General features: G+C 31.3%; 2 protein-coding genes across 3 annotated transcripts; one reads left to right on the forward strand and one right to left on the reverse strand.

The window, feature by feature from the left end:
• Window positions 1-8,925: 8,925 nt before the first annotated feature.
• On the forward strand, window positions 8,926-10,224 carry LOC145048077 (hexokinase-1 protein). The gene is made up of 3 exons (XM_078996488.1): window positions 8,926-9,093; window positions 9,851-9,930; window positions 10,019-10,224. Exons 1-3 carry the CDS (start codon window positions 8,983-8,985, stop codon window positions 10,086-10,088), a joined length of 261 nt encoding a protein of 86 aa, XP_078852614.1. The 5' UTR covers window positions 8,926-8,982; the 3' UTR covers window positions 10,089-10,224.
• A 73-nt stretch (window positions 10,225-10,297) lies between these two features.
• On the reverse strand, window positions 10,298-14,216 carry LOC145048075 (uncharacterized). 2 transcript variants are annotated; one of them, XM_078996486.1, is made up of 8 exons: window positions 13,822-14,216; window positions 13,119-13,227; window positions 12,136-12,912; window positions 11,780-12,050; window positions 11,502-11,696; window positions 11,242-11,415; window positions 10,869-11,147; window positions 10,298-10,745 (listed from the first exon to the last, which is right to left on the reverse strand). In XM_078996486.1, exons 3-8 carry the CDS (start codon window positions 12,888-12,890, stop codon window positions 10,413-10,415), a joined length of 2,007 nt encoding a protein of 668 aa, XP_078852612.1. In that variant the 5' UTR covers window positions 12,891-12,912; window positions 13,119-13,227; window positions 13,822-14,216; the 3' UTR covers window positions 10,298-10,412. The 2 variants fall into 2 exon arrangements, with proteins under 2 accessions (XP_078852612.1, XP_078852613.1); XM_078996487.1 differs by lacking the exon at window positions 13,119-13,227.
• Window positions 14,217-20,322: the final 6,106 nt, after the last annotated feature.

Genomic DNA, 20,322 nt, shown 5'->3' on the forward strand with positions numbered 1-20,322 from the left:
GTTACGAAAATTCCAAAGAACCCATAGAGTTGTTGTAAGAATGATCGTATCAAAACATTTTCTTTTAGTCACGTTTAATTTTATATTTTCGCCCAATTGATCAAATCCACACACGTAAAAAAGAAAGGATGAACTAACTTCCACCACTTTCCAATTTGACTCCATATTACAATTACATACAGACAAAAAATAAAATATGATATAAGGTCTCAATAAAAACATCACAAAGAGGATACATACTTCGGTGCTGTTTGTTTTTTCTGAGGTAAAATGTCTGCAGTCTGCGAACCACATCTGTAGACCTCTGCAGTAGAGGAGGTGGACCAAATGTCTGCAGTCTGAAAAAAGAAGACTATTTGTTTTTTTAACATCTGTAGACTACTAAAATAAACTGAAATCTAAATAAACTGATTTTTTTAAACTTCAAAGTGATTTTTTAATATTTTTATGACTTTGTTATAAATAATTAACGAATCTAGATCAACTTTTATGTATTATTGTATAAAAAATAAAAATAAAAATATAAATAGTATGAATTAACGTATATATTTGATAAAAACCAACAAGTTTGGTTGCAAAGTTATAACTAAACATTGTAATTAGTGATCAAATAATTTGATACATAAACGCATGGAAATAAACTTCGATTTTTTTCAATTAAATCCATTAAAAACGTACCATAAATATTTTCTCGAAAAATTGACGATACTATATTAAATAATGTTTTGTAAAATTTGGCAAAAAAATATAATAATATATTATGATTTTTTTTTTTTCATATTTATATAAACAACTTCAACGACTGTTATTATTATTGTAATAAATCTTCATTTATAAATTAGTTAAAAATATCATGCTTGTATCGTCGAACGTTTTTTTTTAAGTTTTCGTAATTTATTTTTCAAATTGTTTATCATTAATAAAGTTAGAAAAATTATAAATTAAAAAAAAAACTTAAACAAATAAAGATATATATATATATATATATATATATATATATATATATATATATATATATATATATATATATATAGGCTATAAGATGTCTGAATATGTTAGAAGACTCTAGTCCACATCTGCGCCAAAAAGAGGGCACACATACATTTTTAGGTTTGCAGTCTTCAAAAAAACAAACAGTCTACGAAGGATAATGTTTGCGCGTGGTCTGCGCGGCGCAAACAGAAAAGATCATGCAGATCTGCAGACAAAAAACAAACAATACCTTAATGAACATTGATATACTAGTTGTTAGTTACGTGTATTACACGAGTTTATTAAAAAATATAAAGATCTACAAATTTAAGAAATTTGAATTTATAAAGAAAAAAAGAAAAATATTGAACTATTAAAATGTAATGTTTAATTTGTTATTCTGAACTTTTTTTTATTCTTCTTTTAAAGTTAAATGAATAAACAAATAAAATTATTGGATTAAATTTATAAACTTAGAAATTAAAAGGAAATTGCATTAATTAAATTCATATGTAATTATTTATACAATTATTATATTTAATTATTATGTACAATTTAATAAAATGAAAAAAATCATAAAATGACAAGTGGAAAAACAATAAATAAAAAAATCTTAAAAAATGACATGTGTCAAATGCAATAAAAATATGACACTTGGCAAAAAAATATTTCCATTTATTAGGATAGATTAGTTTATAACCCGTAAGAATCACGGTTATAAATTTAATTATATTTTCATATTAAAAAATCAAAACTATTAATCAATTATTTTAAATAAATTATTATTTAAGATATATTTTTTAATTATATAAAATTATAATCGTTGATTTAAATAAATACGTGAAATTATATCTCCTTATAATCTATATTAATTTTTATTTTATTTTTAATCTAAAATTATTAATTTAATATAATTAGAGTGAAAAATTTTGAAATTTAAAATTTAAAATTGATAATTAATTATTAATTTAATATAATTAGAGTGAGAAATTTAAATTTTAAAATTTGAAATTGATAATTAATAGGTTGACAAGTGGTGTGATAGGTGACAATAATATTAATGAGGAGTTATAATAATATATCACATGTCAATAGAAGAATAAACTTATTCATTTATTAGAATAAGTAGATAATGAGATAAGAAGATTTGTCAACCAAGTTCCCATGTCCATTGACACTCGACTTAGACACAATCTCCAAGCCAACACATTCATCTTGATATGAACAAAGGAATTTTATCGCGTACGAATATTTCCCCTCATCAAAATAGTATTCTTTAAAAAAAGATCTCACGGAAGACACCAAAAACACATGTAGCATATAAATGTCACACCCATATATTCATTTGGTTTGAAAAAAAATATAAGATTTAAGCAAAACCTGAATTTTGTCCATTCATCTTCCTAGGTGCCACCCCTCGACACTCAATGTACAAAATGAGCCCAATAATCAACATGAAACCTTTTTTTTAACAAGACAATATTTGTATTTCTCACGATAGTAAACTCGAGAGAATCTTTGCTTCAATAGTATACCCTCACCAAATATCATCCAAAAACTTAGCACAATGCACATTTCCCAATTTAAGATTGCAAAAGCTAATAAAATCCAAGCAACTGCTTTGAAGTTGGCTTGATGCATGAAGCATATTAGACCGATAACTATTTTGAAAGGGCCCACAGTACTTTTGACTAAACCACCATATTCACCATAAAGAGCTTTAATAATCGGAATCCACAATGCATTATCATCTTCAAGGAAACATCATATCCATTAATAGAGTAATGTCATGTTGAAAGAAAAAAAAGACTACCTAGTCCAAGGCCACCACCTTATTTTTCTAGTCATCATTTTTTTCTAACTAACCTATACCAACTTTCTCTCACCAAAATCTCCATCCCTACAATTTGATTTCTAAAGGACTCCAACAAATTCAGAATCATATCTACAACTTTAAGGTTATGTTTGGCATACTAGCTGTTAGCTGAAAAGTTAGTTGATAGCTGAAAAGCTAGCTGTTAAATAAAAAGTTAGCTGATAGCTGAAAAGTTAGCTGATAAAAAATAATGTTTGATAAAACTAGCTGAAAAGCTAACTGAAATATATAAAATTAAATAAAAGGATATATAAGAGTATGTATTTCTATAATTAATTAAGGGGTGTATTTGGAAAATTTTAAAAAAAAAAACCCTCCTAAAAAGCTAGTTTAAGTAGCTTTTCAAAAAGCTAGCTTATAAGCTACTTTTTTGCTAACCAAAGTCATGCGTTAATAATTTAAATACTACTTTCACAAAAAATAAATATATTTAGAAAAAACTTAACAAAAAAATTTATACATAAATTATTCATATATTAAATTGTGAATTTAATATATTAAGCCGTGAATAAAATTTACATTATCAAAAGCAAATAAAAAAATTATAAAATAATCACAACTTAATGTCAATTTATTCACATCTTAATACAATCAACTCATAATTTAATACATAAAATTCACAACTTAATATAGTTAGTTCATAGTCTAAGAATTTAATGAAGTAAATTCACAGTTTAAAATACAAAAATCTTAGTTTAGTACACAAAATTCAAAGTTTATTACACAAAAAGTATGCATCCACAACCATATTTTCAACTTAATTCATAGCTTAATACAAGTAACTTCATAGTTTCATACACATAATTCACAGCTTAATCTAGTCAATTTATAGTTCAAACAGAAAATTCGCATCTTAATACAGTCAATTCGTAGTTAAAAAAAAAAATTCAAAGCTTAATGCAATCAATTCACAGTTTAAAACAAAAAAATGACAGCTTACTACACTAAATTCACATTTTAATACACAAAGTAGTATTCACATCTATATTATCAACTTAAAACACTTATTACAATCAATACACAATTTAATATAGAAAATTCACAAACCAGTATAGTAAATTCAAAGTTTAATTCAAAAAAAAAAATACATTCACAACTTAATAGCAGTTAAAACTAAGATTAACAAAACTATACGACAAATGAGAGGTTAAAACATCAAATTCACCTTTAACATAAAAAAAAACAAACAAACAAAAAAACTATATCATATAGATCTATAACAGATGCAATTAGAAAAACATATCATCAATTTAAAACTTTTAATTCATAGTTAAATACAGCAAATTCACTATTTAATACAAAAAAAGTATGTATTCAAAAGCATATTATCAACTTAAAATTTTTAATACAAACAGTTCACAGTTTAATACAATTAATTCATAGTTAAATATACAAAACTCACAACTTAATATAGTCAAATTTACAGTTTAAACAACAAATTTTTAGCTTAATGCATTCAATTCACAGTGTTAAACACAAATATCACAACTAAATACACAAACTTCATAGTTTAATATACAAAAAATATGCATTCACAACTAAATTCATAGCTTAATAACTTACCAAATTTTATTGAGACATTTCATCAAACACCTTGTGTGCATTTTTTTTCCAGAACTTTATTTTGTAAGCACCATCAATGTAAACACCATACACACACCAAATCTAACCTGAAAATGGACAAACACATCAGATCTGATGTCGATTTGGTGGTGTTTTGATAAGAGATAAGAGAGACAAAGATGAAAATGAGTTATAAATGAGAAGGAGGCGACACATAATAGATCTAGTACAAATCCGTCAAACATTTCACCGAAGAGCTTCATACTCCGTCACATCCGTTATTTCGGCGAAGCAGATCGAAGAGTGTTTCTTGTGCTTCATCAGATCAGAAACGTTGGAGATCCGGATAAGAAACATATTTAGACTTCAAAATAGAGTGTAGTGTTTTCTAGGTGTTCTACCAAAACAAAGCGGCTGATGGAAAGAGATAGCCGATGCTGGTGAGATAGATGGCGTTGGAAGGAGGTGACCCTCGGTGGTAATGTCAGATCTGAAGTCGGGGGTTCTAGATCTGAAGGCGAATGCACCAAATCCGAAGGTGAATGCTTCAGATCTAAAGGCGACAGCTCCAGATCTGAAGATTGTTGTATTCCGGCGACGGCGACGGTACCGGCGGTAATGCTGACAATGGTGGTGGTCGTTGGCAACGGTAGGAGGTAAGAGAGAGAGAGAGAGAGAGAGAGAGAGAGAGAGAGGGAGGGAGATGAGAGCAAAGTTATGATCATGACTTAAGTTATAAGGTAAAAAGCAGTTCTTATGGTTCTTAACTTTTTATGGTTCTCATTTGAACCTTTACCTATATATATAGGGTTGAAATCGGTTGAGAACTCACAGTTTCCCAAGAACCTAAGAACAAAAGGTGGAACGTTGGATCAAAATCAAATCATTAAGGGCATGATCGTTATCACACCAATCTCACTTTTTTTTTTTTTCTGTATTATTGGAAATAGTAATAAAAGGCTCTCAAATTAACATTATAAAACAAAATTTTGGATTTTTTTACAAAAAAATAAGTTTTGTTTTTTTTTTTAACTACAGATTTTTTAACTTTTTTGGAAAGCATAAATTTTTATAAATTTTGATTTTTTTTAAACTGCAATTTTCTCAAAAAAAAAAAGAAAAAAAAAAAAAAGAAAAAAAAAACTGCATTCTTTTTGAAAAAAAAATTGTAAATTTTTTGAAAAAAAATGTATTTAAAAAAACTACAAAGTTTTTAATAAAACAATAATTTTAAAAAAATGTAATTTTTTTCTAAATTTTTGCAATTTTTTTTCTAAAAAAGTGGAACTTTAAAAAAAAAAAACTGCAATTTTTTTTTATTAAAGCTTATATATATATATATATATATATATATATATATATATATATATATATATATATATATATATATATATATACACTAAAATCAGTAAATTTAAAAAAAAAAAAAAAAAAAAACTAGAATATATAAAAAAAAACTCTAATTTTTTTAATAAAAAAATCGACATTTTAGATACATATATGCATATTTTTTTCAAATGAATATATGCATATTTCTTATATTATAATATTCGTAAGTAAATCATAAAAAATCTCATTTTTATTAATCAATCTATAAACATAATAGTACAAGTATTTTATTCGATATAAAATAAAATATAAAAAATAAAAAATGATACAAAGATTCAGGATGATATCATTTCTTCATATCAATATTTTCATATGTTTTTCAATTTATCACTTTTCACCTCTTCAATATTTTCCACAAATTCTTCAAAATCTACAAGAAAATTAAAAATTTTGATTAATGCAAGAACACTCACAAAAATGTACATGTATATATCATATAAGATTTACATGTGATTCATATGTGAATTACATATGATTTACATGTGAATCACATGTAATTCATATGTAAGTTACATGTTATTTACATGTAATTCTTATATGATTCACTTGTGATCTACATGTGAATCACATGTAATTCATATGTGAATCACTTGTGATTCATATGTAACTCGTATGGGATTCACATGTGATTTACATGTGATTTTATATGTGAATTACATGTGATTTATATGTGAATCACTTGTTGTTTATATGTGATTCACTTGTGATTTATATGTGAATCACTTGTGATTTACATGTGAATCACATGTAATCCATATGTGAATTACATGTGATTTTCTCTATAACGATATGAGATTTGCTGAATTCCAAAACACAAATTCAAAAATAGAATGCTAAAGAAGCAACTGGTGATTATTAGTGCACTATATAATTAGTTTATGTCCAAAAAATAATATAAATATTAGAATATTTGTAAAGATTTTGCATTTTTTTAAATTAAAATATAATAATAATAATAATATTCATGTACCTTGGTTGTTGTGCTCCTATTTTCATTATCATTTATCCAACTCATCATCTTAGAGGTCTTTTCAAGTTCACAATCAATTATACAAGTTCTGTATAATCATTTGCATTATCATTTTCAGGTGAATTGGTTATTAAGTTATCACTTGAGGTCTTTTCAAGTTCTGTATGATCACTTGAATCAATTACAGGGAGCACTGGACTTGAGATGATCATTGAATCAACACCAAAATTGTTTGATGGTGTTTTACCAGTGATGGATATTGTTATTTCTGAAGTAGCATCATGCAAGAATTATATGACATCAGGATCACATACTAAGAGAACAGACAAAAATGTACAAAAAGTAACCTTTTTCTTACTTTTGAGAGATTAGATTTTGATGACTTCTTCCAAAAAAACACAATCTTGATCCACTTTGCAGGAGACTTCCCCATTCTTGACTAATAGATATGTTACAACTCTAAATTCTCTGTATTATCCCAAAAACAAACTCTTAATGAAGCTACAGGAAATGAGACATAAAACATAACCAAAACTGTGAAAATAACTATCCCAAATTCGAACAACTAGAATGATATCAAGATCAATATGTCCAAAAGGAAATTACCACTCCATCATACTCAATAGGGTGTCCAAACCAGCTACTCTGTATAATACGTTAGAGAAAACAAACTTTTTTGCCACCAAATAATACAAAATTTAATTCTAGATTGTAGTTACTTGAGGAGGATACAAAATCATGAATGTGGCTAGAATCGTTAAGAACATAGCAACTGGTTGCAGGTAAAACCACAAAACCAACGATGCATGTTTGATAGAGGAAAGTTGGAAATGAAACAAGAAAACAAAGTTTTCATTCAAAAAAAAGAACAAAACTGATACACATTAAACAATTCGCTTCTTAATTCTTACAGAGATGAGTAAATAACTACAAATTCATAAATTACCTGTAAAAATGGCTGAGAAAAAACTGATCATTAACAGCATTGGAGCATATGTTATGCCTTGGGTACCAAGAAAATACAAGTATACCAGGTGCTCAAAAGGCTGCAGTCTTCCACAAATAAAAATATCTCCTACATTTCTAAAAAAAAATCTTCAAAATACTAAATTGGAATTGGTTTATCATTCATGAAGTCAAAGTGAAGTTAACATGTGATATTTCTCATTGAAGCATTTCATCGAACATGTTGAGTGCAAACAAATATCTATATTTTTCAATAACACAAGTGTCTATTTTTATACCTACAATCAACACACGTATTTAACTCTTCTTAAAAACATATTGACTAAACATGTTCAACTTAATGATTAGACAAAAACAATTCATAAAGGTCAAACAAAGGTCATGAGTCAACTATAGAAATAGATGATACATAAATTTTGATCGACAATGATCATATTCTTCGTTCATGTATTCAATCCACAGTGGAGGCCGAGATGAAGTTGGCGATTACGATGTACTCCAGGGAACGAATTGATGGAGGATAAACGATTCAAAATCAAAGCATCTTCAGTGGAGTTTTTTCTATGAAGAACGTGAGATCAAGGAGTTCAGCAACAATAAAACTTCGATCGTTGGGGAATTTCAGATTCGTGTGAGTAGAAGCAATTTCATAATCGAAAGCATGGAACTGGAAGAAGGATTTGAGGCAATTCGACGGAGGTGAGTCGTCGGAGGATGAATCATAGCTTTGAGTGAGAGAGGAAAACGGGGAGGAAAGAGAGAGATGAAAATGTATTTTATCAGATATTATATTTAACGAATCATTTAATTATACTTTTATTCCTATAATATCCCTGACTGAATTAATTAAGATACCCCTCATTTTTTTGTCTACTTATTTACAAAAACGTCACCTTGCATCTCGACCCTTTCTTTTTTTGATCCAACGTTCCACCTTTAGTTCTCGGAAAAATTTGAGTTCTCAAATGATCATTTCTCTTTCTCTCTCTCTTTCTCTCTCTCTCTCTCTCTCTCTATATATATATATATATATATATATATATATATATATATATATATATATATATATATATATATATGACAATTAATAAAAGTATTTTATTTATAGTCATTAGCGGTTTGAGGCTTGACTTGAGCTTTCACAAGCCAGCCCATTTTACTTCAGCCCACATATAAGAAAGTTAAGCTGTGGTATTGTCTATTCTGTATAGACATTTTGACGAAATCGGAAAGAAGAACGAGAGAGATGAGTGGGAGAGAAGTTCCTCGGAGGGAGAGTCCGTGGGGATTACCCGACGGAGACACCCGACAACCCAAGGCTCACAGATGCAACGATCGCATTGAAGATGTTGTCCAAGTTAGTTTCTAATTTTCCTTACTTCTCCTTTCTTTAATTTGTCTGCAAATCTGTCATTGCTGTTGCCTCGATGAATTTGTGAATTTGCTCCTCACCTTTTAGGGTTTCTTGATGTTTTTCAAGTGATTTGTGGACTGTGGTGCTCCTTTTGTGGTTAATTGAGAAAATTGGGGTTTCGTTCTATTTGAAACTGTGGTTGCACTGTATGATTTTAGTATAAACGAACTTGTCGAATAAGAAACTTCTCCGATTCCTTTATTGTAGTTGGATAGATCTATAGGAACACCAGGTGCAATCTGTATAAATCAGTTCATTGTAGTGTAAGAAATCTATAGGAAAACTAGATGCAATTTGTATAAATCAGTTCAAACTGTAGTGTAATTAAGCTCTTGAAGATCATGCAATCACTCACTTAAGGCTGCTATATATATATATATATATATATATATATATATATATATATATATATATATATATATATATATATATATATATATATATATATATATATATATATATATATATATATATATATATATATATATATATATATATATATATATATATATATATATATATATATATATATATATATATATATATATATATATAGGAAACTAGGAGCAAGTGTTATCATTTCATTTGTAATCTGAGCAGCCTTAAGTGAGTGATTGCATGATCTTCAAGAGCTTAATTATTCTTACATTTTGTATACATATTTATAATTAAATGACTCTTTAACTTGTTTGGCATGTAGGCTTGTTTTGAAGGTAACCCTTTTAAGACAGTTCCTGGACCTTTTAAGCTTTTCTGGCGTTGCATGCAATCCAAACCTGGGTAGGGAGGGTATTTGTATTCCATTTTTTTGATTGGCTGTTTTCTTTTCTCTTTTTTTAGCTGAATATGCTTCTTTATATATTTGCAGTGAAGAGCCTACTGAACCATTTTACTATTTGCAATTAGCACCACCAACTAGAGAAATCAAGCTCGAGTAAATGCAACAAGATAGATAGTTTCTATCTCTTCTCTTCTATTCTCTTTATTGGGGATAATAAAATCCTTTTGTGCTTTTGTTCTGGGATCATGAATAAAGTTTCTATCTCAATATCTCATCACCTTATTCTTGTCCAATTTCATTACATGATCACAAACACATAACATCACAACCGAAAAATGTACACTCGCATGCCCTCCAAATCTTACATTGAGTGGAAAAACATTATTTATTATATGGTATACATTATATTATATGATCACATTGACCCCATTGTTCTAAACATACAAAACAAAAAAACTAAAATGACTTTTTTTGGAAGTGGTTACGATAACCAGACTTCACGAAGAAGTTCATAACGTGAGTTGACTGCAACACGAGATGTTTGGTTTGTATGTTGACCGTTTCCATTAGTTTGTGATGAAGGTAGTTTATCGATAATCGAACTGAGTGGTGAATCGAGTTCTTGTAGTTCCTCATCACTTGTATAACCTTTTCTTTGAACCACAGATGCATTTCTACTCAGTTGAGATTTTCCACCGGCTTCCGACACCTTCTGAGAGATAGCGGTGGTGGAAGGCGGTTTGTATTTGACCGGAGCCGCTGCGTATGGGAAGCTGCTTGAATCGTCTCCTGATAATCTCCGCTCTATAATGGACTACACCACACACACAAACACACACACAAAGGCCTTCAATGCATGTTAAATACAACACAACATGTTATGTCGTGTATAAATGAGATGTTAAAGTTGTGTTTTGAAAATGAATACAAGTTGTACCTCAGCATTTACTGCTTCCAAAACAGCACCAGGAACTGAATCTGGACAGAATTCGTCTGGAGTGAAGTTGCAGAGAATCCGTTTAAGCAATGGAAGACTTATTGATGGGCATACCTCGGTTCTAACTGATCTATCCATAAGCATGTCTTTAGGTAGCATTAAAAGATCACTTAATGCATTCAACAGATGAAAACATTTGAGTTCACCATCATCTTCACCATGCTCATCGTCAGTGTCCATCCCAAACCAATCAGAAAGCCATCTAGACCAATTCCCAACCTAAATAAAGAAAAAACATATCAAAATATCATTATCTCAATTCTCAATAAAAAAATAAAAAAGAATCAGTTTTTTATTTTGTTTGTTTGCATACCGCGTTCTTGAGTTGTGCCCCAGAACCAAAATTCAAATCCCCAGCTGGAATAGGCAAAACCCTTGGTTCAACGATAGGATCTGACACAGGATCAGTTGGGATTTCATGGACTGATTCACGAAGAATAGCATTAAACATGGCTACATCAAGTCTAGCAACACATTGTTCCATTACCTAACCACAAAACAAAAATGGAGGATTATTATTATTATATAATTTGAAGAACAGAATGATACGAAAACAAGATAACACAATTATACCATTCTTGCCAAAACAGGCAGACAACCACATTCATGGCCACCTGCACGAACAGGACAAAGTCTCTTGAAAGCATCATGGAAAGCAATCCTCCATAAATTAATGGAAAAGTTTCCCTGTTGTTGGTTTCCCAAATTCCCATTACATTTATTCCTATTTGTATCAGCTGCTAGAGATTGCATATTAGGAGTCAATGTCTGCACATATCAAAACAATAAAGATTACAATAGCGTTGATATAAAATTATAAATTCAGATTTAATAAACTAATTAATACCTACCTGCCACCAAATAGACTCAACAATTCTTGAAAAGATCCATGACTCGACTTTCTCAAGTGCAGATGTGAAACTTCTTGTTTCTTCCCAATCATCAATGAAATCCATAAAATCAGGTTTATTGATTTCTTTACTTCCAGAATTAGCCTTCCATGGTAGTGGTGAAGGGGTAGAACTAGAACCTTCCTTTTTATAACTTGATTGACATGAACTACCAAAAGCTTGTGTTATTATTTCCCTCAACACAACCGCGTTTGACCACCAGAAAGTCAACCTGTAGTATAGTTACTAAATTGTAAGAAAAGATGAAGGAGAAGATAATTGGAAATCTGATTGAAAGATTGAAATCAATTAATTACCTTGGAACATCATTGCCACAAGATTTTGCTATCAAAACAAGCCCTGAAGCAGTGTTCTTAGCAATGGTGGAGCGTTTTCCTTGAGAGTAGTGTTTGGCTGCATGAATATAAAGCCTGGAAAGTCGGCGTGCAGGTGTGTGGACTTTATGGGCTGAGCTACCATGCTCTGGTACTACAGAATATAAAGAAATTTCAAGAGCAGCAACTTCTCTTAACTCCTCTTCAAGTTTCTCAATTCTCATTTCCATTTCTTCAATCTTTTCATCAAAATTCTCTTTCGTTTCATTCACTTCCTTTGGATCTTCACACGTTTGATCATCTATTCCTTCCGATGACACTGATGAAGGTGCAGATGATAGCTTTGGATGAACTTTCACACCCCCTTTTGAATCTTTTATGCCATTTGAAGAAGGTGCTCTTTTAGTTGATGATGATATTGTTTTGTTTTCAGGAGGCTTTTGTGAGACTATTGGAATGGTTTCTAGTTTTTCATCCCCACTTGTGGTGGATACAGAATCAGTGACTGTTTCAGAGTCTGATTCATCTCGTTCTTTCTCTAAGTTTATGATGTTTTGTTTGGGATTTTGAGATGCTTCTTCAGACTCCATGTTTATGTCTGGTTGTTTTACAGGCAAAGGTTTTGTATCTGTGTTTTTTGTTCTTGGTGGTTGGTTTGCCTTATTCTCTCTGATTTGGGATCTTACAGAACGTTTTGGTTGATTATTTGTTGTTGATTTCTTGTCTGTCTGCTTCATACTTGCTATGTTCTTTCTTCAACTGCAAACAGAAAAGAAATCTCCAGTTACTGAAATGAAAAGAAATCTCCAGTTACTGAAACCCAAATCCATTAATCTACTAAATATTATTAGAAGTATAAACAGGGAACATGTGATGCAATTAATTCATCCATCCAGTAAGGCATTACCAACCACACAGTCCTCTCATCAAATTACTATAATAATCCGAGCTCATATGTGAAATACCTTTTATAACCCTTGGTTGTTGGTGCTGAGGAAGTGAAGATCAACAACGAACAAACGCAAACTTATCTTTCTTCAAATCTATAGATTTGAAAGAGTGTAAATCGTTGAACTGCAAAAGGTTCGAATTACAAGTTTACAACAGATCTGAAGAAGACATAAGCGGAAACAGAGCAATGGCGGAATTCTAACTAGACATTGGCTCACAACAGAGCGAAATGTATGATCTTGTTTTCAAAAAGTCGGTTTCATTAACACGAAACCAATAGGTCATTAAAGTGAAAATTTAACAACAGCAAAACGTTGGATCGAACACCAGTATCTATCAACACTTTCGGCGGAATTGGTAAATCGAATCGACTAGGAAGGAGTATATAAAATCTACTGAAGCATATCGCAAGCGAAATTTCAAATGGAGAATGAGAGCAACTTTGTTAATGGACAAAAAATCATATCCGCAACAGGACAATATGAAGAAATAGTAGCAATACAGTGCTAATGGCTGTATGCGTTCAAAAAAGAACTATATGCCGAAAAAGAGAATCCGAAAATGGAAGAGAAGATCTAATCCTGAAATAGAGAATTCATAACACTTTGTTGTCAAATTTCGGAACATAAAACGTGGAAGAAGACGACGACAGACGCGACAAAATGATGTGTATCCATTTATAGATTTAGTAGCAAGTGCAATGGGCGTTGAACTAACCAAAAACTTTTTTGTTCTCTGAATTTCCCTTTTTTGTTGAGCTTCAAGCTTTTGAGGACGATGACAGAAGAAGCATCAAATGATGAATATAAAGCTGGCCTTGTGGTCCGCCATTGAAGAAATACAGAATCTTCGGGATTGGCAGCACAGCTCCTTGGACACCAAAAACTTTTAGATATAGTCCTTAAATTTCCTCTCTATCTCTCTCTCTCTCTCTCTCTCTAATCTATATATACAGGCGTATGTATGTATGGTCTCTCTCTCTCTCTCTCTCTCTCTCTAATCTACATATACAGGTGTATGTATGTATAGTCTCGTTCTCTCTCACACATAACTGTCCTCGATGGTTTCTCTCTCTAGAAGTACAGTGCTGTTGCTGAATAAAGTGACAATGAAAGATGAGAAATGCAAAACCAAATAAATAGTACGGCGATCACCATCCAAACTGGTCGTAATAATGATATTAGGAAATTACAGTTTTGCTCCTGTTATTTATAACCATCTTCATTTTTAGTCCAATTTTTGAATTTTTTATATTGATCATCCATGTGGTTTCCAATAGTTGCACTTTACTCCCTAAGACTAACTATGTCACTTCTTCTTTAAATGCATATAAAATGACCACCGCTGCTTCCTACTCTCCCCATCACCTCCACCATCGAGTGACTCCTTTAGTTATTGATGTTATCTCGATCATTAACATATGTCGTCAAAGAAGCGAATGCTTGATTTTTCATCTTCTTCGATGAGGAGTAGCACCTCGGCAATGTAGCAGTAGTACCTTTGTAACATCTTTTTCTTTACACTTTTTGAAAGATTTTAAGGGGTAACACAGGTTACCCCTGGGCCTAGTTACTAGCTAGTTCCGCCCCTGTCACCCACTATTTCTATATTGATTTCTAATGCACCCTGCAACACCATGGTGTCACCGCCTTTCGTCATCTACTCCCCACCAAATCTTTCTCACACTTCTTCTTCTCCCACCGATTCTCCTACCACCCGACAATCGTAAGATTTACTTCTTTCTGTATTCTTCCTAAGTTTGCGATCTAGGGTTAATATTTATCAAGAACTCAATAACCATTACAATGAACAAGGTTTCTTCTTCTTTGTGGGTTGGTGATTTAGCATAGAGTGGTAGTGATTGTGGGGGTGATATAGTGGTGATGGTGGTGAGGTTGATGGTGGCAAGGTTGGTTTGATTACAAGTTAGGATATGAAGTTTGAACCTATATCTAAGTTTGGTTACAAAAATATAAATTATGAATAAATATTGAAATCAAGTAAAATTGAGAGAACATTCCAATTTTTTTTTTATAAAATCAAAAGGTAACTATTTTTATATTTATTTCTCATTGATCCCCACCAATTTTGCAGGCTCAATTTGCAGAATAGTTGTTACGGACTACAAATTACCAAAATGATGTCATTTTTGCAATTCCGTAAGTCCCAATAACTATTTTGCTGATTGACTTTGTGAAATTTACAGCTAATATCAGAAATCCTTAATTTCTTTTTTAGTTTTTGAAAAAAAACTTAATATTCTAGCTTAAAGTTTTCTTTTTTCCTTGATCAAAATATCTTATTGATGACGAAAAATCTAATATATCTTTTGGGAATAAAATACAGAAAAAACAATGAATCCTAAATTTCTTATTATTAAATTTTAAAGTTATTAATAAAGTTAAAATTGTTTTAAGATAATAAAAAAAAAAAAAAAAAAAAAGAATCATTTTGTTTTGGGTGTAGTACTTTGGAACTTGAAAGCAGTATACTTAAAAGAAAAGAAAAAAATAGGAGGAATTTGAGGCTAAATGCAAATAAATTAAAATAATGGAGTAATGAATAAACGGGGTGTTGGGAAAGTAGGGGAGTTACCGGTATAAGTGTATAACTGTGTCGGTGTAAGATAAATTACCGGCAACTCCCGGTCAAGCTACGCGTTTCTTGATTCTTACGGTTACAATTTCTGAGTTCTGTGCATATATCTTTTTTTAAGAATGGTCGCTTCTGTGCATTTGATTCAATAAATAAACTATTTATGTTTTGCCTTTTATAGTAGAAAAAGAATATTTGACGTCAGTGACAAAGTATTACTATAGTACCAAAATCTTAAAAATCTTTTAATATGCTGCTTATGGAGTTCCGGTCTTTAAAGTTTGAAATGCTATAATGTCAAATGTGTAAATATGCTGATATGAAGGTGCAATTCAATTATCATTATGAAATATATATTGAAAAATAACACTCATCAACCCTCTTTCATCTACAAATTAACATCAATTGCTAAGGTGCAATTCGATTTATATTCTTGCCCAACAATTTTTTTTTTTGTTGGGGACAAATATGTATGTCGTAATAACAAGATGAAAATTGCTTTTTTTAGTGTAATCATTTATGAGATATTGTAATCAATTATAATGCTAATTTTGATGTCATGATTCATATATTGTTGTTTCTAATATATATTAAAAAACATTAATTTTTTATAATATACTAAATAATCATAAAATATATATTAGGAAACGAATTGTTACAGTAATATATAAATAATCATAAAATATGTACATTAATTTTTTATAATATACTAAATATCATAAAATATATATAATATTACATCAACAACCCAACAAACCAATTTAACATGCGATAAAACTTAAAAGCCACAATCGCAGGAAGTGAAAACACAAACATCTCTATTCCAAATAAGGTTATGTTTGGCGTACTAGTTAAAAAAACTAATTGTTAGCTGAAAAGCTAGCTGTTAAATAAAAACTAGCTGATAGCTGAAAAGCTAGCTAATAAAAAATAACGTTTAGTAAAACTAGCTGATAAAAAATAACGTTTGATAAAACTAGCTGAAATATATAAAATTACATAAAAAGACATGTAAGACTATGTGTTTCTATAATTAATTAAGAGGTGTATTTGGAAAATTTTAAAAAAACTCCTAAAAAGCTAGTCTACGTAGCTTTTCAAAAAGCTGACTTATAAGCTAGTTTATAAGCTACTTTTAGGTTTACCAAACACTACAACATAAAAAAACTCGAAAAATAAGCTAGCTTATCAGCTAGTTGTGCACGCCGAACACAATCTAAAAATTATATCTTATTTTTAATAATTATATTGCATCCATATATACCCAACTTGGGCCTCTAGCATCCTATCATTAACACTTAGTATTCCGGAAAATTTATTGGCATCCCAGCTGAGTTTTGTGATATTTTTATAGAGCATCTTATAAAAATAAGGAAGATCGTGGTCATTGAAGACTATATGTAATCATAGTTACAAGCATCTTATAATTCATAGATGTTGTACCATATTTTGACTACAAAGACATTAATCTTTGTAAGGTGCATATCCTTCTTATGCTAAGGATTGCTTGATCTCTTCAAATTCCTCGTTATGTTCTTCTTTACCCTCTTGAGGTCCTTTAAAGTTGTTTGTTTGTTTTCTCAATATCACTAAAAAAAGTAAGAGTTTGAGCATGTATAATGATGTAAAACAACAATCGGTGAATGGAAATATCCTTCACGAGTGTTTATATAGAACAAACTTTAGAGGTTTTAAACAACTTACTTTGGTATGCGATATTTTGTGTATCATTGTCTTTACATGGTTAGTGATTTTATTTTGGTTGATTGTTTACGTTATAGTCGTTGAATATTGTTATTTAATATTTTGTTGGTTATTATGATCAATTAATTTTAGTTTCCATTTTAGTTGTTAGTTTGTTAACTCTGGACCGTGAACATTCTATTAAATAAAGTCCCAACATTGTTCATATTTTGGCATTTTTAGAGAGTTTATAAGAATATGACATTTATCGATCAAGAACAAAGATTATTTTATTGTTTTTTGTTCTTTATAATGTTTAGTCATTATGTTCAAAATCATTCCATCATCATCCCTTTCCAATTCTTCTCTTTCTAAATTTTTTTTTTTTGAGGATATACATAGTCATTAACATTCAAATAATGAATGATATGTATTGATACTTGTCTCTTTTCTGAGCAACCATAAACTTTATTAGAAACAAAACTAAACTAATGAGGGTCTAGATAAAGGTATAAAAAGAAAAGAAAACAACCATATACAAGAAGAAACGAACGTTGCAATTGGGTTACAACACCTAGGGGCGAACATGTAACATCCCAAAAATACGGACCAAAAATTTCATTTTTGATATAGCAATTCATAAAACAATTTATAGAAAACATCAAGTTATTTCATTTCATAAAAAGTCATAGATCATAAGTCTCAAAATCATGTCATAACATAGTAACAATGTCAGAGTACAAATCCCAAGAATCTCATATGCGGAAATCATGTGTGTGATGTGTTGCTACTGTGCCGGTTCCCATGGGCGGCTCAACCATTTTGGGGGCTCAAAGCGAGCCAAAAATTTGGGGCCCTTTGGCCTTTGCTATACTCGGAAGATGAATATGTCGCAAAAATCAAAATCGGTAGAAGAATGCAATGTCATTTTAGTTTCATGAATGCAACGATTGTTGATTTATTCTTCCGCTTCATTTATTTTGTGGTTACCGGATTGGATTTTTTAATGGACTAAACTTTTGGACTTTGAAGAATATTATGGGGCCCTTTAGAATTGGGGGCCCTAAGCCCTTGCTTAAAAAAGTTCAACATAGAGCCGGCCCTGCGGCGGTTCCTTTCCCTTCGAGGAAGAAGTACCTGAAACCAAAACTGAAAACCGTAAGCACAAAGCTTAGTGAGTTCCCCCATCATACCACATACCATATAATCATATAATGCCTAACATATCTAGGTGTTGGCCTCCTTTTCGGTCTCTTTCAACCGGTAATTGCCTAGCATATATAGGTGTTGGCTTCCCTTTCGGTCTCTTTCAACCGGTAACCGGGGACTATTTCACCCCTACTACTACCACATAATACCCTAGCATAAACATATAAATCATATACAGCCTAACATATCTGGGTGTTGGCTTCCCCTTCGGTCTCTTTCAACCAGTAACCGGGGACTATTTCACTCCCTACCACTACCATATACTAACCTAGCATACTAGCACATAAAACATAACAGATAGTGGCATACCAGACAATTATCACAAAGATAATCATCTTAACTATAATCACTTACTAGTGGGCCGACATTGGTGCCTTCGACCCACTCCTACGGGAAGGTAACTCACATCAATGTCACGTAGCAGCTGAACTCTCCTCGGTGCTGGGATCAACTCCTCTCAAACTCCTACACATAACAATATCCTTTAATTACCCTTCCATACTCATAACCCTTTTAAGGGTCAACTCAGGTCAGAGTCAAATTCAAGGTCAACACCCTGGTCAAGGTCAACCTTTGGTCAAAGTCAACATCTGGTTGACTTAACTCGCAGAGTTGGTTCATCAACTTTCCGAGTTCCATAATCCATAAAACCCTATATTTCCGATCCTACTCGTCGAGTTCTTTCATGAACTCATTGAGTTCTTCCTTATAACATAGTCGGGACCTTCCTTGAACTCGTCGAGTTCTCCTTCATACAGAGTTGGGACATTTTGCTCATAACTCGTCAAGTTCTTCAATCTTCAAGCCCAAAACATGTCCAACTTGCTGAGTCATCTCCTAGACTCAACAACTTTACTCAGTAATAGAAAAAGGTTGGGGACCACGAACCAACTCGCCGAGTTGTATGAACAACTCGTCGAGTCCCCCATAGTCTAAATCCATACAGTTGTTTCTAGTCAGGCTTAATGCATCCAAGTCATAGATCTGGTCCTCTACGGGTCGCTACATCACGTAAAGTTTCTAACTTTATGTCCATGCATGGGTTATTTAGCTCAAAAACCCTAAAAAGTGATTCACAAGTTGCATGGGACTCCCATGGCCATAAAGTTGACACCTTTATGCCATGGAGTCCCTCAAAGGCGCTGGATCTGAAGTCATGACTCCAAAACATGCTTGCTGTGACAACCGTCATATTCGGGTCAATTTGTGACAATCGTCAATCTTGAGTCAAGTCAAGTCATCAAGTCAAGCCGGTCAACTCTATTAAACCTTGTGTATTAGGTCGATGAATCGATAAAGCAAGAACATATGAGTTTTTGATTCGCAATTGGATTGATGATTGAGGGATGATTCATGAAGAAAAACGCGAAGTCAATTGGGTTAATATTCGCATATGGGTTCAACATATGAAAATTTTGATTTCGCAAGTTTAGAGTTCAAGAACTAAACTGTGTTCGCATCTGGAATGAAAAATTTTGTGAATCGCATTTGATTAATTAGGTTAAAATGCGAAGGGATGCGAAGGGTGTAAGAATGAAAATGCGAAGGTGATTAATGCGAAGGGATGCGAAGGGTGTAAGAATGAAAATGCGAAGGTGATTAATGCGAAGGGATGCGAAGGGTGTAAGAATGAAAATGCGAAGGTGATTAATGCGAAGGGATGCGAAGGGTGTAAGAATGAAAATGCGAAGGTGATTAATGCGAAGGGATGCGAAGGGTGTAAGAATGAAA

This window comes from Lactuca saligna, chromosome 5 (genome assembly GCF_052625555.1).
Source record: "Lactuca saligna cultivar CGN05327 chromosome 5, ASM5262555v1, whole genome shotgun sequence".
Classification (NCBI taxonomy): Eukaryota; Viridiplantae; Streptophyta; class Magnoliopsida; order Asterales; family Asteraceae; genus Lactuca; species Lactuca saligna.